The sequence below is a fragment of the Pomacea canaliculata genome, linkage group LG10, assembly GCF_003073045.1.
Source record: "Pomacea canaliculata isolate SZHN2017 linkage group LG10, ASM307304v1, whole genome shotgun sequence".
In the NCBI taxonomy this organism is placed as follows: domain Eukaryota; kingdom Metazoa; phylum Mollusca; class Gastropoda; order Architaenioglossa; family Ampullariidae; genus Pomacea; species Pomacea canaliculata.
The window spans coordinates 14850092-14866731 of record NC_037599.1 but is presented as its reverse complement, the minus strand read 5'-3'; the positions used below and the strand labels follow the sequence as shown (position 1 = coordinate 14866731).

The following is a 16640-nucleotide window of genomic DNA, read 5'->3' as shown; positions in this document are numbered from 1 at the left end:
CCATAGGCAGACACTGGGTCTTGAGGTGCTACTGGATGGGTGTCTTCTACAGAACGATGGATTAACAGACATTTTCATGCATTTGTCTCAGACAGAACCAACGCCTCCTTCTGAAGACATTGGGTTTTGTAGTGCTGCTGAATGGATTAGCAGACATTTTCGTGGTATTATTTATCGAAATCAGCGCATAATAATGCGCGAGTTGTGTGTGTTTTGCTTTTTCGTGTTATTTTTATTTAGATTTGACGTTTAGTTTATATTCTTTAGCAGACAAACACCCGCTCGCGCAGTGCTATCAAACGAAGGTAGCACACTATCCACATCTGTCTGCGATCGGCGAAGAGAACGCTGAAACATCAAATCACTTGCAATTTGCAATGAGCAAAGAGAACGTTCAGTGTACGTTTCATGAATGACCAGTACAAAAATTTCCATGAATTGTGTGACATTAAGCGCCTTGCTACGTCGTTGGGTCTCGTTACAATGGAAGATACATGTACTGTCGAAGCTATATCTATACACGCTGTTATAAAATTGCTCCCGCTAAACGCATAAATATTTTTTCAACCTCGATAATAGGGTATTTTAGATACTAATCGTTAAAAGACACCACTTTGGTCACGGCCTTATTATTAAAGCTGGTAATAGGAATCTTGAATCCCGACTACACACTGTCTAAAATTGCTCCCGTTAAACACATAAATATTTGTTTCTTCGTCAAAAATAGAGCGTTTTCAGAACTAATCGTTAAAAGATACTTACCACTTCGTATACGGTCCCAGCCAGTACTCCCTACTAACAGGAATGTTGAAGAATCCCTTCGTCTGTAAACTCGAACCCGTTAAAGAAAACTTCGCCAAGCTGAATTGAAGGGGTAAGGCGTCTTAAGACTTCATGCTGTGGGCTAATAGCCCAAACAGGGGAGGCCATCCTCGTGTACCTTAGATCGACCAATCAAATAGTCTCAGCTGGTAGCGGTCGTTTTCAACATAAAGGTTGAGTGTATCAGGAAATCCATATAACGACATATTAGGTATGTTGGATTCGATTTACATCTTTTGAAGAGTATTAGAATGAAAATTTAAAGCATTATTTGAAAATCTTTTAATCTAGAGAAAGATTACAACGTGATGGGTTACAATAAAAGAAACAGTGTTTTACGAAAGAAAGAAGACTATATATCACTAAATGGACTCGCAATATGTTGGGGTCAGATAGAAAATAGCTCACAGAAACTAACCGCATCTATTACATACATGTATTTACGAGGAAAACCCCGTGTTTTAAATAAAAGCATAAAGTGTGAAAACTCTGATATATTCATATATATGGAGTTGGATCCACTTTCTCACCCACCCACGAGCAATCCATTCTTGCTGACCAATATCAATTATTCTTTGTTTCATGACTAGCAAAAACATTTTATGATTACCAACGCCATACATGGTTGAAGCCCATAGCACCCAAAGCACTCTTCTTCAAGAATTTTCTTTCGCACCGCCTCTTTCAAGTTCGAGTAGGGTCTATCTTGTCTGATCCTCAGGAACAGGAAATGGGTGTACCTCATGGCAGCATTCTTTCTCCAACTCATTTTAACATTAAAATAGGTTCAGTGTTGGAATCTGTCTGTCCATGTTTGGAGGCCTCATTAAATGTAGATTACTTTGCTCTCTGCATTCTGAGCCAATCCCTTCCATGCCTTTTTACCCTTCACTGTCTGTCTCTATTCGGGTAGGCGATGCCAATGTTCCTTTTGTTACTTCTGCTGACACATCTCTTGATAAGCATGTTTCTCACATTTGTCGTTTTGCATACTATGAGCTCTGGAAGATCAATTCGTTTGCCATACTCTGTCCATCTCAACCACTAAAATTCTCATCTGCTCATTTGTTCTATCTAGAGTACTGCAACTTTGTTCTTGCTGGCTGTCCACAGTACCTCATTGATTAGCTTCAGAAAGTCCAGAACTCAGCTGCTCATCTCGTTTTCTGAACTTGCAAATCTGAACTTGTCACACCACTTCTTCACTCTTTTCACTGGCTACCAGTTAAAGCTAGAACAGACTACAAGCTCTCAACTCTGTGCTATGAAATTTTCGAAGGCCACTCCCCTGACTACTTTACCCAAATCTTGTCTGTCCATACTCCTGCCCGAAACCTTCACTCCTCATCAGACTCCCACATTCTATTCCTCCCTCTCACAAAGACAGTCACATAAGGACAGCGGATGTTCTTCCTCTGTGCTTCTAAGCACTGGAATTCTCTTTCACATCACATTCAGCAATCTGATTATAAAAAGGCTACATTCAAACATCTGAAAACATATCTGTAAGTATCACAAAGTACTATCCCTGAATCACTATTCTTAACTCCCTTGTAATACCGTCTGTCATGCTAACCATCATGTAATGACTCCATCTTAAACTGTATATCCCTTCATACCTTCATCATTGCTTTAGGTTCTACTTTTGTACCTCATCCTTATGTTGTTATTTGTCCCTATACATACTGTCCACTGGTTGTTAGTTTTCATTTATCATTAATGGTCTGCACAGAGAGTGCAATCTTTCTTCGTCATGATGCTGCTCATTATAAATGATGCAGCTAGGGCTAGCTTAGGAACAAAAAAAGGAGGGAGGGGTAGTGTGCCTTTCTGACTCACATAGGAGAAAGTTGTTCTCTATATCATCAGCACTGGTATATTTTGTTCCTGACTGAGCATTGAATTACAGACTGATTACTATTTCAGAAAATCACAGACCACTCAAGAAAAACAAACATGGTTTCAGCCAGTGCAATAATTGCAATGAAAGCAATGGCAATAGACCCTAAAAAGAAGCTGTTATTGGTCAAAGTGAGTTACTTATTATTGTCCTTGTCACATGTACATGAAATGCATTTTCTTTAAGAATGCTTTATCACTGTGTTGTATTTATAATAACCGTTTCCTTGTTACATATATCTCATTATTACTTTTAAATTGAAAACAGGCAACTGGGGAATAGATAAAGCAGAAGATTGAATTATAATGTTTTGTAACTCATTGTGTAAACAGTTTATGGTTTGATTTGTTCTGATCTTTTTGGTTTATGTGAATATGTGTACCTTGTGTGTGCCAATTTTAGATTTTTAATTTTATCTCATCTGCCATTTTAAATACTTAATAATAGTAAAGGTCCCTAAGGGCAAGCTCAAGTCGCTTCACAAAAATAAATAAATTTTTACAGCACAGTCTACAGAAAGCTCCTTAATTGATATCCAGATTTTCAGACATGTGAACAGTCTCCTGATATGAAGTTGCACATTATTCCCTCAGAGCAGTTGCTATATGTTTTATTACAGTCAAGGCCAAACGAACCCCTGTAGCAAGCTTCTTTACAGAAAAATAACTGTTATTCTTCAGCATACCCTGTCTTACACCTGCCGTCAAAGATGTTACAGATTGTTCTGTACAGGAGCTGCATATGTCATTGCAACTCATGCCACATGTACCAGCTCCGCAGGAGTCATTACAATAGCTTCCCTGATATCCATGCATGCAATCGATTGGACATTTTCCTGTTTCGATGCTGCATATTGTTCCCTCAGAGCAGTTGCTGCATGCACATACTTTGCCCTAGGATAGCTTGTATCCTGCAGCACATCCTTTGACATCTGCTGGTGGCTAGAGAGATTACAAGGACTATTTTCTGTACAGTTGCTGCACATTTCTTTGCAGCCTGTGCTGTACGTACCAGTTGTGGATAGTTTAATGCAGGATGGCAGTTGATATCCAGCACTACATGACCCTAATCTCCTGATGAGGCATCGCAAGTACTTCCTTCAAAACAAGCTACCACATGTGTTGCTGCAGCCTACATCGAAGGAACCTTTCTTGCATGTTTCTTTACAATACAGCGACTGATATCTGGGTACACAACCTTTTGAGCACACCCTATGTACAGAGTTACATGGTCTTCCCTGAACAATATCTGTAATGCTAAGATGATTGTATCCTATTTCTGTCACCAGAACAACATACAGTTACTGGAATTTTAGCAGCAAAACAATGCAGCTTTCTTGCCTGCCATAACTCCCACCATTGAATCTTAAATGTGCACTAAAAGCACACTTCTTAAGTACTCTTAAGAACAGTCCATCTTCAAATGCTAGTCCATCTTGAAACTTCCCTACTCGTCTTTCTTTGCAGAATCATGATACCCTCAGTTCCTGGTACCTGATTCCTCTTTGCCTCAAATGCTAAGAGCATGCTCCTTACCAGCATGAAAATGTGCTATTTATTATTATTAAAATGCTGGTTAGTGTATAATAAGTTGTTTTATCTATTTTTAAAGGATTCTACTTGCATGGGTGGACTAGTATTGGTTTTATCAAATCCAGACCTCTCGGTGGTCACATTAGCATTGGAGGTGAGTGAATAAAATACTTATAAATATGTCATTCAAACCTGATTGTGGCTGGAGAATGTGCTTGAAAGTAAATTAATGATGCATACAGCCCTTTTATGGTTCTTATGAGTATTGCTGTCTTAAAGAATCTTTTTTTTTTCTTTTTTTTAATTTTAACATCTAAGTCAAACTTGGTTTGAAGCTACACATAATAAACCCAAGCATGAGTAATGGAAATTTAACCAGTATTGTCCAATCTAAATATGACATAGAGGTGGCTATGCCATCAAAAATGTTGAAGGATGTAATGCAGATTTTGGGAGATTTTGAAATAAGTTGCAGAGTAGTATATATTCTGGTTTGTTGATATATTAAATCATTATACAGTAAAACCTCCCTATTAAAATCTCAGTAAAATCCACCATCATTGGGTCGTAACTTAGAGGGGTTGTAGTACGGAGATCAGCCTGTCTGTTTTAATTCCATGAGCCATGAATTCAAACACCTTTAAATTCAAGTTCATTTATTTAAATTTTGAAAAACCATATAATGCTTTTTGTTGTTTTCAATGAATAGTCGAATCAGTCCAAACTAAATGAATCAGTCCAAACTAAGAATGCCTGAGGAGTAATACATGTTTTATGTTAACCGAACATCTGCATATACATTTAATATGAACCTCCAGTGATGAGAAAGGCTTTAAAAAACGACAACAGCAATTTAAAAGAAAATCGCTTTATGCGCAGTTGTGATATTTGTTTTCCGAATGTATATTGCAGAGCAACCATTTTTGTTGATGGTAGCTGAACTTGCTTGAATAAAGAAAATAGATGACGTTTATATAGCAAAATACGTCCTTGAAAAATGTTTAGGTCATAACTAAAAGGGGGGTTGGTCATTGGGAAGATTTCAATAAAGAGGTTTTACTGTATAATTTGTAAACATTCCTGGCTTACTGGACATTTTCCTTTTCAAAAGCAATTACTCTGTAATCATTGATGAAATTTGTGATTGCCTTTATGACTATGCAGTGTTCTACATTTACTTGTTTGGTGACAGATGAGATGCTGAGATTTTACTTTGATATCTTGATAAGTTGTAAATTCTTTGGAGCCTTAATATCTTGATTTAGCATAACATCGCATCCACAAGCCATTAAAGGTATCTCATGAGAACTTAAAGTTTGATGTGAAGCTAAATATTGGAAGCAGATGCTGTATAATGCTGAGTGTATCATTTCAGTTAGAATTATTTTTTAAAGAATGCAATCAACTTTGATTATAGAGTATGGATGTTTCAGACACTGCTACTTATCGCCGAAGATGAGGCATCTAGACCAGAGATGAAATCATATATTGGCATGCAAGAACAACTAGAGGCATTGCTCAAAAGGTCTTTGATTAATTATGTTTTCTGTGATCAAATGAATCTCCTTTTTTTTCCACTGTTGGATGGCCTTGTGTACTACGCTTGACACAGCATATAAGAGTGGTTGTTAATGGATGTTATTTGAGAATATAGTTTACTGCATGTGTGTTTGTGTGTGCGTGCATGTGCTTGTTTGTTTTTTATGTTTGTGTGTGCACATTTTTTTTTTGAGGGGATTGTTTTTGTGAGCATATAAAAAATGCCTAGGGTGTGCTTTATTAAAATAATATTGAGCTTAGTTTGTTTTTTTTAAGTCAGGCTCATCTTGGAACCTAATTTGTGTCCTGTTGTTTGTGGCTAGGTGTGATTGTGACAACAACATCAAAATTTTAGCTGAGAGATTGTTGCTACTGCTGACAGGGATGCACACTGTAACACAAACTCATCTCAAGGATACCAGCAACATCCCTACTTCAAGGTAAGAAAATTATAACAACAGTTAGAAAAAAAAAATTGAATGTTATTGAGAGTAGAAATTTTATGTCAAAGTAAATTTATGGATACATGTACAACAACTGTAGCTATAGATAAGCATTGTGTAATATATAAGGATAGATTTTTTCCAGTTGTTTTATTCTTCAGTCTTTATTGTTCTTGTGAATACTTTTAAGTAGTTTTCGCAAGCATGTGAGCTGCATTAAGGTGTCTTATTACAGGATATAAAAAAACTTGAATGTCAAATCTGGCCATCATGATATCTGCAACAAAAATGCCAAAAAGGCCAAACTACTGTAATAAGCAAACACTATACACAGAAAAAGAGTAGTAGGTAGAGTTGATGGCAATCACCTAAATAAATGTGCAAAGAAAAAAATCAGTAAGCAGATTATACTACAGAGATTTTAAAAAAAAAACCCATTCAGAACAGTTTGAAGTTTTTCAAGGTCTTTTAAAACCTAATTAAAACTGTTGATTTCTTCTGTACACAATCATTCCAGCAAGCGTTTCTGAATTTTGAAATGCAAACCCAGTTCTGCTAGGTGCAGAACATTAAAGGAAGAGTGAAAGTTGTTGGTGCTTTTGAAGTCACAGAAAAGCCAGTCCTCCCATTCATAATTGTTTAAAATGTCCTTAACCCCAGGGCTGGTTTTTAATGTTTAGTGCTTTAGTTGTTGTTTTTTTTAATATGTGAAGTTTAATCTTTAGCAAATAAATCTGCTTAGTACATATTAAATCTTCTGGAAGTAAAAAAAAATTAAAGTGAAAGTTTTTAATGTACAATTTAATAGAAAGTACTTATAAGTGCACCATGGAATTGTTTGCATATAGTATTGATTATATGTTGATGCTAAACCTGAAATTTATGATGCAAGAGCTACCACTACTAGAGCTGTAGACATAGGTCATTTTAAAAACATATATATCGAGAAACAGAGAGGGAGGGTTGAGGGAAGAGAGCATCATTTTGAAAAGGGTTGTAATTTTTGCTGTACATCTTATAAAATAGAAAAATATTGTTTGGAGAAATAAAAATTCAACACTGGAATTCTTTAATTATTTACTTTGATTGCTGTTATTAGTGCTATAACTTGGGATTATTACAAAGTGTTTTAAGTGATGAGACCTTTGATGTAAATACTTATGTATCTAGACTCTGTGGCAAATTGTTTTCAGATCCTTGAGCAGATTTTCTGCAGAGCTCTCCTATGACTGATTTATGAATGTTTTTTTATGTCATGGGAAACACTGATGTTGTACAGTGTACCTGTATGTAACCTATATGTGTAGATACAGGCTTATGGAAACATAATGTTTATCATGTTTAAGGAAACCTAGCTGCCAGAAGACAGTCCAAGAACTGAATGGTCGAGGCAATAAGTCGGTTGCTTTGCAGCTTCATGGAGTGTTTGACCAAGTAAGAAGAACCAGATCACAGAGCACTTACAATATTTTACACATTTTTTAAGAGGTGGGGGTGGGCCAAAAAAAGGATAAATTAGACAGAATATCTTTTGTTTTACTACTGCATGTAGGCCACACAGCCCCCTTGGGCCTGGCTTTGTGCCGGGGGTGAACACCCAGCCTTTCTCTTGCTGGGTGATTAAGTTGGCCCACACCTTTTTTCTTATGCTTTTATTTTGCTCTGGCCCTTTCATCTATATTCTCTTCTAATCAAACATCTCCCTGACATACTACAGTTTTATCCTTCCTTTCTTCTGTCTACACAGGTCTTTCTCCTGTCTTCTGTTTTCCTACCATGCCTTTCTTTTGATGTCATTTTTTCTCTGTGGCCTTCTTTAGGTCCCCTGCGTTTGCCGTGTCAGGGGAGGATGGGATCCTGGAGGTTGAGGTCCCTGATGGGTTGCGGCCCATCATACCAACTCACCTCTTTGGCCCGGACTTAACCTAGACGGGAGGTTGGTGTGGGCCACACCAACCAAGCGGCTGGTCGTGTATTGCCTTAGCTTTGCTGTGCCTTTGCTAGAAGGCTGCGGCCGGGGTCAATCTGGTCTTCATACTTGGAAGGCCAGAGTATATTCCTTGTGTATCCCTGGTGCGACCCTGCTGGAAATGCCCTAACTGGTACCGCTCGGTCGCATCCCCTTGTTGGACTCCGTGGTGGGTGGGGAGCATAAGGAACGAACTAAATACTTTATATCATGACACACAAAAAACAAACCTAGGAAAACGCACCAGAGAGGAGGAATCTTCAAATAGTGAAGATGAGGTGAGATAATGCGTGAGAGAGAATGCTGAAGGAGCCTGGCCCCGTTTTCTTGTAGTGGAGGGTTCGGTTTCGACTCGGCCGCTCTCGCCCCTCTCACCTTTTGCAATAGCAAAATGTTTTAAAAATATATCTCCAAACTTTTCTCATGTAAAACGTCTGCGCTCTGGACAGTTTCTCGTGGAGTCCGCGAATCCGAAAGCGTCTGAAGCCCTGCGCCGATGGGACGGAAAACAGTTCGTTGATCGACCCATAAAGGCAACTGCTCACCGAACCCTCAACTTTTTAAGGGGGGATCATTCGTTGCCCTGACCTTGCCGGGATGTGGGAACTAGACATCAAATCAGAACTGGCACTCCAGGGGGTCACAGCGGTGCAGAGGGTCATCCTAAAGAAGGACGAAAAATCTATTCTTACAAATACTCAGTTCTTAACTTTGCCCAAAATACCTGACTTCATTGAGGTTGGGTATTTGCGGGTCAAAGTTTATTTATTTATACTTTCACCGTTGCGCTGCTTCAACTGTCAGCGTTATGGTCATGGGGCTAGTTTCTGCAAGTCCCAAGCCTGCTGCTTTCGCTGCAGCGTACAGGCCATGCTGCAGCTGATTGTTCTGAAAGTGCCAAGAGTGCAAAATGTGAAGGGTCTCGTCGTTTTTTCTAAAGACTGCCAGAAATGGAAAGAAGAGGCAGCCATTGAACGCGCACGAGCGGAATCTGCGTCTCTTACACCGATGTTCGCCGTCGCATATTGGGTGGCTCCTCATAAGCACCTAATTCAAGCCCCATTTCCTACTTGGCAGTTTTCGCAAAACGATCATCCACCTCTGTCTATCCAGACGGACATGACATGGGTCTTCTCTGAGGGGCTGTCTCAGTCCGCCAGGCTATGCTTCCTCCTTCTACAAGCTGTGGTGGCACCCAGTCATCACAAAAATCTCAAACCACACAAGCATCACAGTCCAAGCATCCCCCTTCACCAGTAAGAAACACTGCACCCCAGCAAGAAAGCAACACAAAATCACCAAGGAGCAAGAATACAACACCGCAGACAAACAAAAACACAAAAACAAAAACAAAATCGCCAGAAAAACCCACAACTCAGCAGGTAACATCTGGGACTACAACAGCAGCATCAATCCCTGTTTCAAATCTCTTTGCTTCTCTTAGCGAGCAGGGGATGGATGTGAATGAGCGACGTTTAGTGTCGTCTTCTCCATCCCGTCGTCCCCTGCCTTCTTCTCCCCCCTCTGTTTCTGTGAGGCGCTCTGCGTCTTTTCCTCATAGATAAACAATGTAAACAATCCTTCAGTGTCGAGGGATCCGAGCCAACTTTGAAGAACTCCGATGCCTAGCATCTCATTTCTCAGGATGTGATCCTTGCTAGATTAAAGTTAGGACACACCTATGCCACGCAAGGACACCTCTTACGAGGTGAAACACCACCAGTTTGTCCATGGTGTAGGGGAAATGTTAATGTGTTACATATTTCGATTGTTTGTCCTGAGCTCCAGACTACCCGTCGGCAGTTTTTTTGCAGAGAATTCTGTTTTCTTTGTTCAGGTTCGTCCCATTGGCAACAATCTTTACACTTTTAAGGAGGATAGGACAATAATATTATCATACTCTACTTTTTTTATAAGATATTTTGGTTTTCATTTATGGATGTAAATACTCTGCGTTTTGATGTAATGGTACATGTTTATTTATTTTTGTGTTTGTGGTTATTATCTCACAGGCAGACCGTGACTTGTGCATGCGACTTCTTCTCAAGGTCAAAGGTGTCATCAGCATTACATTTGACATGACCAAGAAAAGATGTCTCCTTCGTGTCAAATTTGATGTAAAGCCAGAGGTTTGTATTTATGTTCTATTGGGGTTTTTCCATTTTTTAAAAAAAGAAAAGCTCCAAATGCTGGGAATGTAGGTATTATTGGAAAAAGCTGAAGCGTTACCTCATGCTTGATAGGTCACCATGCTACTTATTACTTATTTTTCATTGCACAGAACATGTTACATTATTTAGGGCCAAAAGTAAAAATTTTAACCTATAGATAAAACATGTATAAAAGGAAAATGATGCATGGTCCTCATTAGGTTAATCATTTTGTCACTATGACTTACTTCCCTTTTATCATATACAGTGATACCTCGGTTCTCGAACATAATTCGTTCCGGGAGGACGGTCGAGAACCAAATTGTTCGAGAACCGAAGCAATGAAACCCAAAGGAAATAATGGAAACTGGATTAATTCGTTCCAAGCCCCAGAAAATGCCTATTTACTGGCCTAATTTGTATATAATATGTAGAAAAACATGAGTCTCAACAAGAAATAAGAAATAAAAGTGTATTTATTATAAAAAAATAATAATAAAAAATAAAATGTACTGTACAGTACAGTAAATTGTGTTTCATTTACTGTACCTGTACCAAACTTTATGGCAGGAGGGAATGAATGTGGAGGGAGGAGGGAAGGGGGATGGTTATTGTTTTGAAGGGGAGTCCTCTTCAATAAAAACAGAGGGTAACTGCTCTTCGGGTGTTTCTGTTCTCTGTATCTTTTGCTGAGGAGAATCAGAATCTTGCTCTGCAGTTGCTTGTCTGATTTCTTTACGAAAGAATTTGTCAATTGTTTGCTGTTTTTTTCTCCTCTGCACTCACACTGATGACGCAAGCAAGGTGCGCTGGGCCGAAATGAACGCCATTCGGCTCAACTTGGCTCATCTCGGATGTTCGAGTTCCAAATATTTGTTCGGATTCCAAGACAAAATTTTCTCGAATTTCCTGGTCGAATACCGATTTGGTCGAAAGTCAAGGCGTTCGAGAACCGAGGTATCACTGTATATATATATACGGATTATTAAAAAAATGATTTGTTCATAATACTGCCTTCTAATGTTCAAGATGGTCAAGCATTCAGGGGTTGATGTATCATTCTATATTTTATCCATTATGTTGCATTTTCTCTTGTTTATAAATAATCCTGTCCAGAGGAGTTAGATTCATAACAAACTGTGGAGCTGTTTCAGCAGGTAAAGACGAGGGTAAATCTCCAGGTCCATATGGTATTTGCAGCAGAAAACAACTATTTCAGTACTTTATAGATTCACTTTCAATCACTTCTTGTTCCTATTCGCCCTCAGTGGAGCATAGGGCCGCAATCACACCCCGCCATCGGACCCGGTTCTGGGCGTACCTTTCCAGTTGATACCATGTCATGCCAGCTGCCTCCGCCTCCCGAGGGCTTTCACCAGCAAGCATCATAAGCCCTTCCGAAGAGGGATCTTTCCGTCCAGGCTCTCAATGTGCGGTTAATATCTTTGCGGTTTCTGTAGCGTTTATTTTTTACAGGGTGGGGTTGCTAGCTCCACGCCCAACCCTCCTCCTTCATCCGGGCTTGGGACCGGCATGTTACCCGAGTGGTTTCCAGGCTGAGTTACTTTCAATCACTGCTGCTTGGATATTGTCTACCATTATTCCAGTTCTGAAAAAAAGCTTCACCTCAGCATCTTAATGACTTTAGACCAGTGGCCTTAACATCATTGGCTATGAAAGTATTGGAGACAATCATCAAAGCACTTATTCTAAATCCCACTTTCAAATATCTTGACCCCTTGCAATTTGCACGCATGTCCAAACGAAATAAACTTTTTATCCTCTATATTCTGTTCAAATACTCGGCCCCATGCACAACTGTTATTTGCTGACTTCTCATTGGCTTTCGACTCCATCCAACCAGAGACAAACTATTATAAAATATAAAAGGTTATATTTATCTCACAAGGTGACTTACCTTCAATATAACAATATAATGTCTGGAGCAAGTGGTCGCTCTTTCGATGCTGAAGCTAGAATCACAACGATTCACAGCTCTCAAAAGAGCTTTTTCCCAGTCTTTATTATCTAGTCTTCTTATGCGGAAAAATGATCATAAACCTTTGATTCGACCTTTGCAAGCAGGGCATCCTGGAATCGCACAGTTACTGCCTGACATCACAAAATAATAACGACAGTAGCTCTGCGACACCCCGAAAAACGAAGCCGTAAAAGGCGAATACCACCCGTGGTCCAGCGCATGCTCGACTCAAGAGATCTGTTCCCGAGCCTGAGTTGGCTGTCCATAGGGTATAACGTCTCTGATCCAACAAACAGTCAATGAGATTCCGCATGCAGTTTGGAGGTGGCCCTGCAGGACCTCAGTTCCGACTGCTGCAGGCGGTACCGTGCTATATAATGTGGAGCAGCCAGCCTGTGGCCCAGCTGTTTGCTGTTCACTACAAACCCAGTGTATCCAATAGGTATCAGAAGAGGCGTCATACATGTCTCATGGTACATTCACGCCAACGTTCATCTGCCAAAGGGTGCTGAGTCACCGCCTTTTCTACTGAAGGGGAGTGTAGAATCTATATCGGCACGACAAGGTATTCTGCGGAAGATCTGTGTTTGTGGACAGACCTCCGAAGTCTTAGCATTACGTTTACAACAGACGCTAACGCTTATCTTCCGAAGGGTAGACCATGAAACAACGCCTTTCTACCGAGAGGGAGTGTAGAAACTACATTGGCACGACAAGGGATTTAGCGGATATCTGGGTATGAGGACAGACCTTCGACGCATTGGCATCTCGTGTATAACGGACGCTAACAGCTCTCCTACCGAAGGGTAGAGCTGAACCAAGGGCTTCAAGAGCACGACTTGTGACTCGGAGCTGTGACTCTGGATGTCTGTGTATGGATATTGAACTAACACTGTTACTAACAACAAGAATCGGACTCCTGCATCGGCAGGCTTGCGAGTCATCTAAGTGACAGTGCCAGGAAGGCGTAATGGTTCATAGGCAATAGGCTTTAGACGTCGTTTTTTTTAATCTTTCCTTTCTTGGATCATCTTTCAAAGTTATAAAGAACCTCAACAATACCTTAGCTTGTTAAACATGAGGTTTGACAGCCTTAGTTCTTTGACTAGATCAGCATGCTCAAATCCTTCAAGTTAACTGGTATATTTATTGCAAAATGTTGCTGATATTAAGCTCATTCTCCAAATACTGTATGTGTATATTAAGAAACAAGTCACATTGCTATGTCTCCATGCAAGGTTTTTTTTTTTTAACCTTTGTTGGAAATTGTGTGTGCTAGACTTGTAAGCTGTTTGTGCATATGCTCGCTCCTCAGCCTGGACATTTCTGAAGGCACAGAAATAAGTAAAATCAGTTACTCCAAAGCATGCAGGATGATGGAAATTTGTCAACTTAAAATATTCCCAAACACTACTATTATTTTTTTTCTGGAAATGTCTTATTTGTCATTGCCTTCTTTTGGAAGCTGGGATTTTGTCTAAGCTGCTGCTTTTATCAAAACTTTGCTGCCTTAGAAACATGTAACATCTTCAAGACTGCTAAATAAACGTAACATTCACCAAACGTGGGCAGAGAGGGAGGGAGAGGCCTAAACATATCACCTTCCACAAAATAAAGCAAAATGCAAGAATGAAGTAAATAATCAATTTTAACATTATAGTTGATAACATTTGTTGTTTGTAATCTGTGATTATTTTACTTTGCTTTGCAGTCTCTTGTTCGTGCAATAGCCAAATCCATGACAATGTCAGCCCGGCAGATAATAAAAAATGAAAATGGTGATGAGGTAATGTCTCTTAAGCCATCAAATTTTTTTAGAGCAGAAAGGAAGCTACTGGAAGTACTTCTCTAAAACTATCACTATTGAATATTCGGATTAAATTAAAATTCTGATTAAATTATTATATGACTTATTTTTGTTACTAATTGCAGCAGCAAAGAGCTTTTCACTTGTTATCTTGCAGGAAGCTGAGAATTGTTCCGACAATGTTAAAGCATTAAAAATAACATTAATGTTATGATCACTTATTTAAACTTTTGGATAAATGAACACTAGCTAATTAGTTATAATTATTTATTTGTCAAAAACAGCACATGTCAACATTTACCATTTTCGAGTCTCACTTTTAAACTGTTTTCAGTGGCAGAGACTCTGTTGATAAGCACTAGCAGTTTTTATAAGTACAAACTGTAGGACATACATAACCCCTTTGAGTCATCTCTGTCTCTGCATGTGAGACTTGGACCCTGATAGAGAGTACAGTCTGTGGAGATATATTAATGTTCCTCATCTCTCTACATGTAAATCTCACAAAAATTTGCTAAAGGATAAGAAAACAAATAACCAAGGATCAAAAGTAAGAAAATATAAGTGTTTAGAGGTTTCATTGCCTAAGTTCTGACACAAAAGGGAAAGGTGATATGTCATCATCACTTGTTATCAAATGTCAGTGACAAAAACATGGCATAAACACGTGATGGAAGTGATAAAGGTCATGATAATATTAAGAAATGAGAACTGCTGTGCATTTTTTCTTCTACTGGTCAATAACATCAAATATTTTATACTAGGTGGTGATGGCTTAAAATGCCTAACAATTATAACTGAAGGCCTGGAAACCTCCAATAATTTCAACTTGGGGTCTGAAAAACCCTGCATTTGTAAAAACTCTGAGATGCCTCAGGAAGTACCTTCATATCTCTTGCAAAGATGGCATCACCAATGAGCAGGTTTAAAAGATAATTAGACCATTGCCAATGTCTCTCCCCATCAAGCCTGTTAATGCTACCGTCATCTCCAGAGCTGGTCTTCAAGTTTAATAGGTGAAGATGAAGAACTAGTCTGCATTGACTTGCAGGTGGTAATAATGCAGTCAGAAGCAATATTTTCTCATGATTTGTTTCGTCAGTTTGGTAGCAATTTCAAAAGCTAAAACACTTCAAAATCATGTTTTCTTTTCTAATGAATGATTCTGTTTCAGACGCTTGTATCATTTAATGTGAGTGAGCATCAAGGAACAGAATGTGTGAGACACGAGAAAGAAAATGAAGATTTGCTACCACCATATCTCTCTGAAGATGAGAAAAATGATGCAGAGGAGGATGCCAATGCTGTATCTCGAGGGCTCACTACAGACAGCACTGCCTCTAAATGGTTTAGTGCTGCTGCAAGTTTTCTGACAAACTCGTTCTTTTGGTGACTGAAGTTTCTGCATGAAAAGTTATTTTCTAAAATGTTACCACTTCACTATTGTTCTTCCATTCTGTGGTATGTCTAATAAAATTGGCTCTTTCCATAACACGCATTTCATTATCACACACCTTTCCTTGGGATCTGGGATGACAAATGTGAAAATTTAGTTTTAAAATTCTCTCATGTGCCTTTAACTCAATGTGGATGCTTCATCCAGACTATTTGTAGAATCGGAATCAACTTAAGCTTAGTTTTAAGTTATTTGTAAATGAAACATAGAAACCTGCAAATATTAGCATAATTGTGTATATTATAGATTTTTATGCTGTATTTATTTTGGTTATTAGAAAATTTGTCAGATTCTTCAGGTTTATGTTGCATTTAACCTCCATGAAAAAAAAAATAAGTAAAGTGAGAGGCTCTATAGTGTTCTAAGAGTGTCTTTACACTTTCATAGTTTAAGTTAGTTATACTAAAGAAAATTCCGAGACCTAAAAAAAATCTCCGAGACCTAAACCCCCCCCCCCCCCCCCCGATTTTTGTACCCTTTTTAGTACATTTTAAATAACTGTGTTTCAAATTTTTTGTTTTACTTATTTTATTTTTAACATAAGGGAAATGCAAAGTACAGTGGAAAATCTATCACTTGTGGTGTTCTAGCCAGTATTGCACAAAGATTCATAATAACGAATACAGTAAAACCTTTTCATTAAGACTTGTATTGTGAAACCCACACACACACACCTCTTGGATACAACCTCAACGTATTTTTCTTTTATCTCTTTACCTCTTTTCATTTACCTCTCCAATGGGATTTATGACCCACAATTTGTGCTCTAGAGTCTAGAACGACCATTTTGCAAAAGCTGCATGTTGAAAAACATTGTTTGAAATAGATTGCTTCTGACTGATTGTTTGTCCTACATAAAGACTTTCAACATAAATAAAATTAATTTTTAAAAAGCCGTTGTCGTTATTTCTTTAGTTTGAAGGTTCTTATTGAATGTACATGTAGAGTTGTAGACTTTCCGTTAATTATAAAACATTACCACTATATGGGCATTCATTTAGACTGGATCTGTCTCTATCCTACTCTCGGGATTATCGGGAT

General features: G+C 38.7%; 1 protein-coding gene across 1 annotated transcript; it reads left to right on the top strand.

Moving 5' to 3' along the window:
* The first annotated feature begins 912 nt into the window (after positions 1 to 912).
* On the top strand, positions 913 to 16494 carry LOC112574054 (armadillo repeat-containing protein 1-like). The gene is made up of 9 exons (XM_025254866.1): positions 913 to 1033; positions 2749 to 2853; positions 4334 to 4408; positions 5688 to 5779; positions 6117 to 6233; positions 7583 to 7670; positions 10218 to 10334; positions 14048 to 14122; positions 15318 to 16494. The coding sequence occupies exons 2-9, from the start codon at positions 2779 to 2781 to the stop codon at positions 15534 to 15536; spliced, it is 858 nt and encodes a 285-aa protein (XP_025110651.1). The 5' UTR covers positions 913 to 1033; positions 2749 to 2778; the 3' UTR covers positions 15537 to 16494.
* The last annotated feature ends 146 nt before the right edge of the window (positions 16495 to 16640 follow it).

Bases quoted from the DNA above. Each gene is read 5' to 3' on its own strand.
- LOC112574054 (XM_025254866.1), top strand. From the start codon at position 2,779: ATGGTTTCAGCCAGTGCAATAATTGCAATGAAAGCAATGGCAATAGAC. The intron at 4,409-5,687 runs GTGAGTGAATAA...TGGATGTTTCAG, and splicing joins TGGTCACATTAGCATTGGAG to ACACTGCTACTTATCGCCGA. The intron at 6,234-7,582 runs GTAAGAAAATTA...ATCATGTTTAAG, and splicing joins AGCAACATCCCTACTTCAAG to GAAACCTAGCTGCCAGAAGA.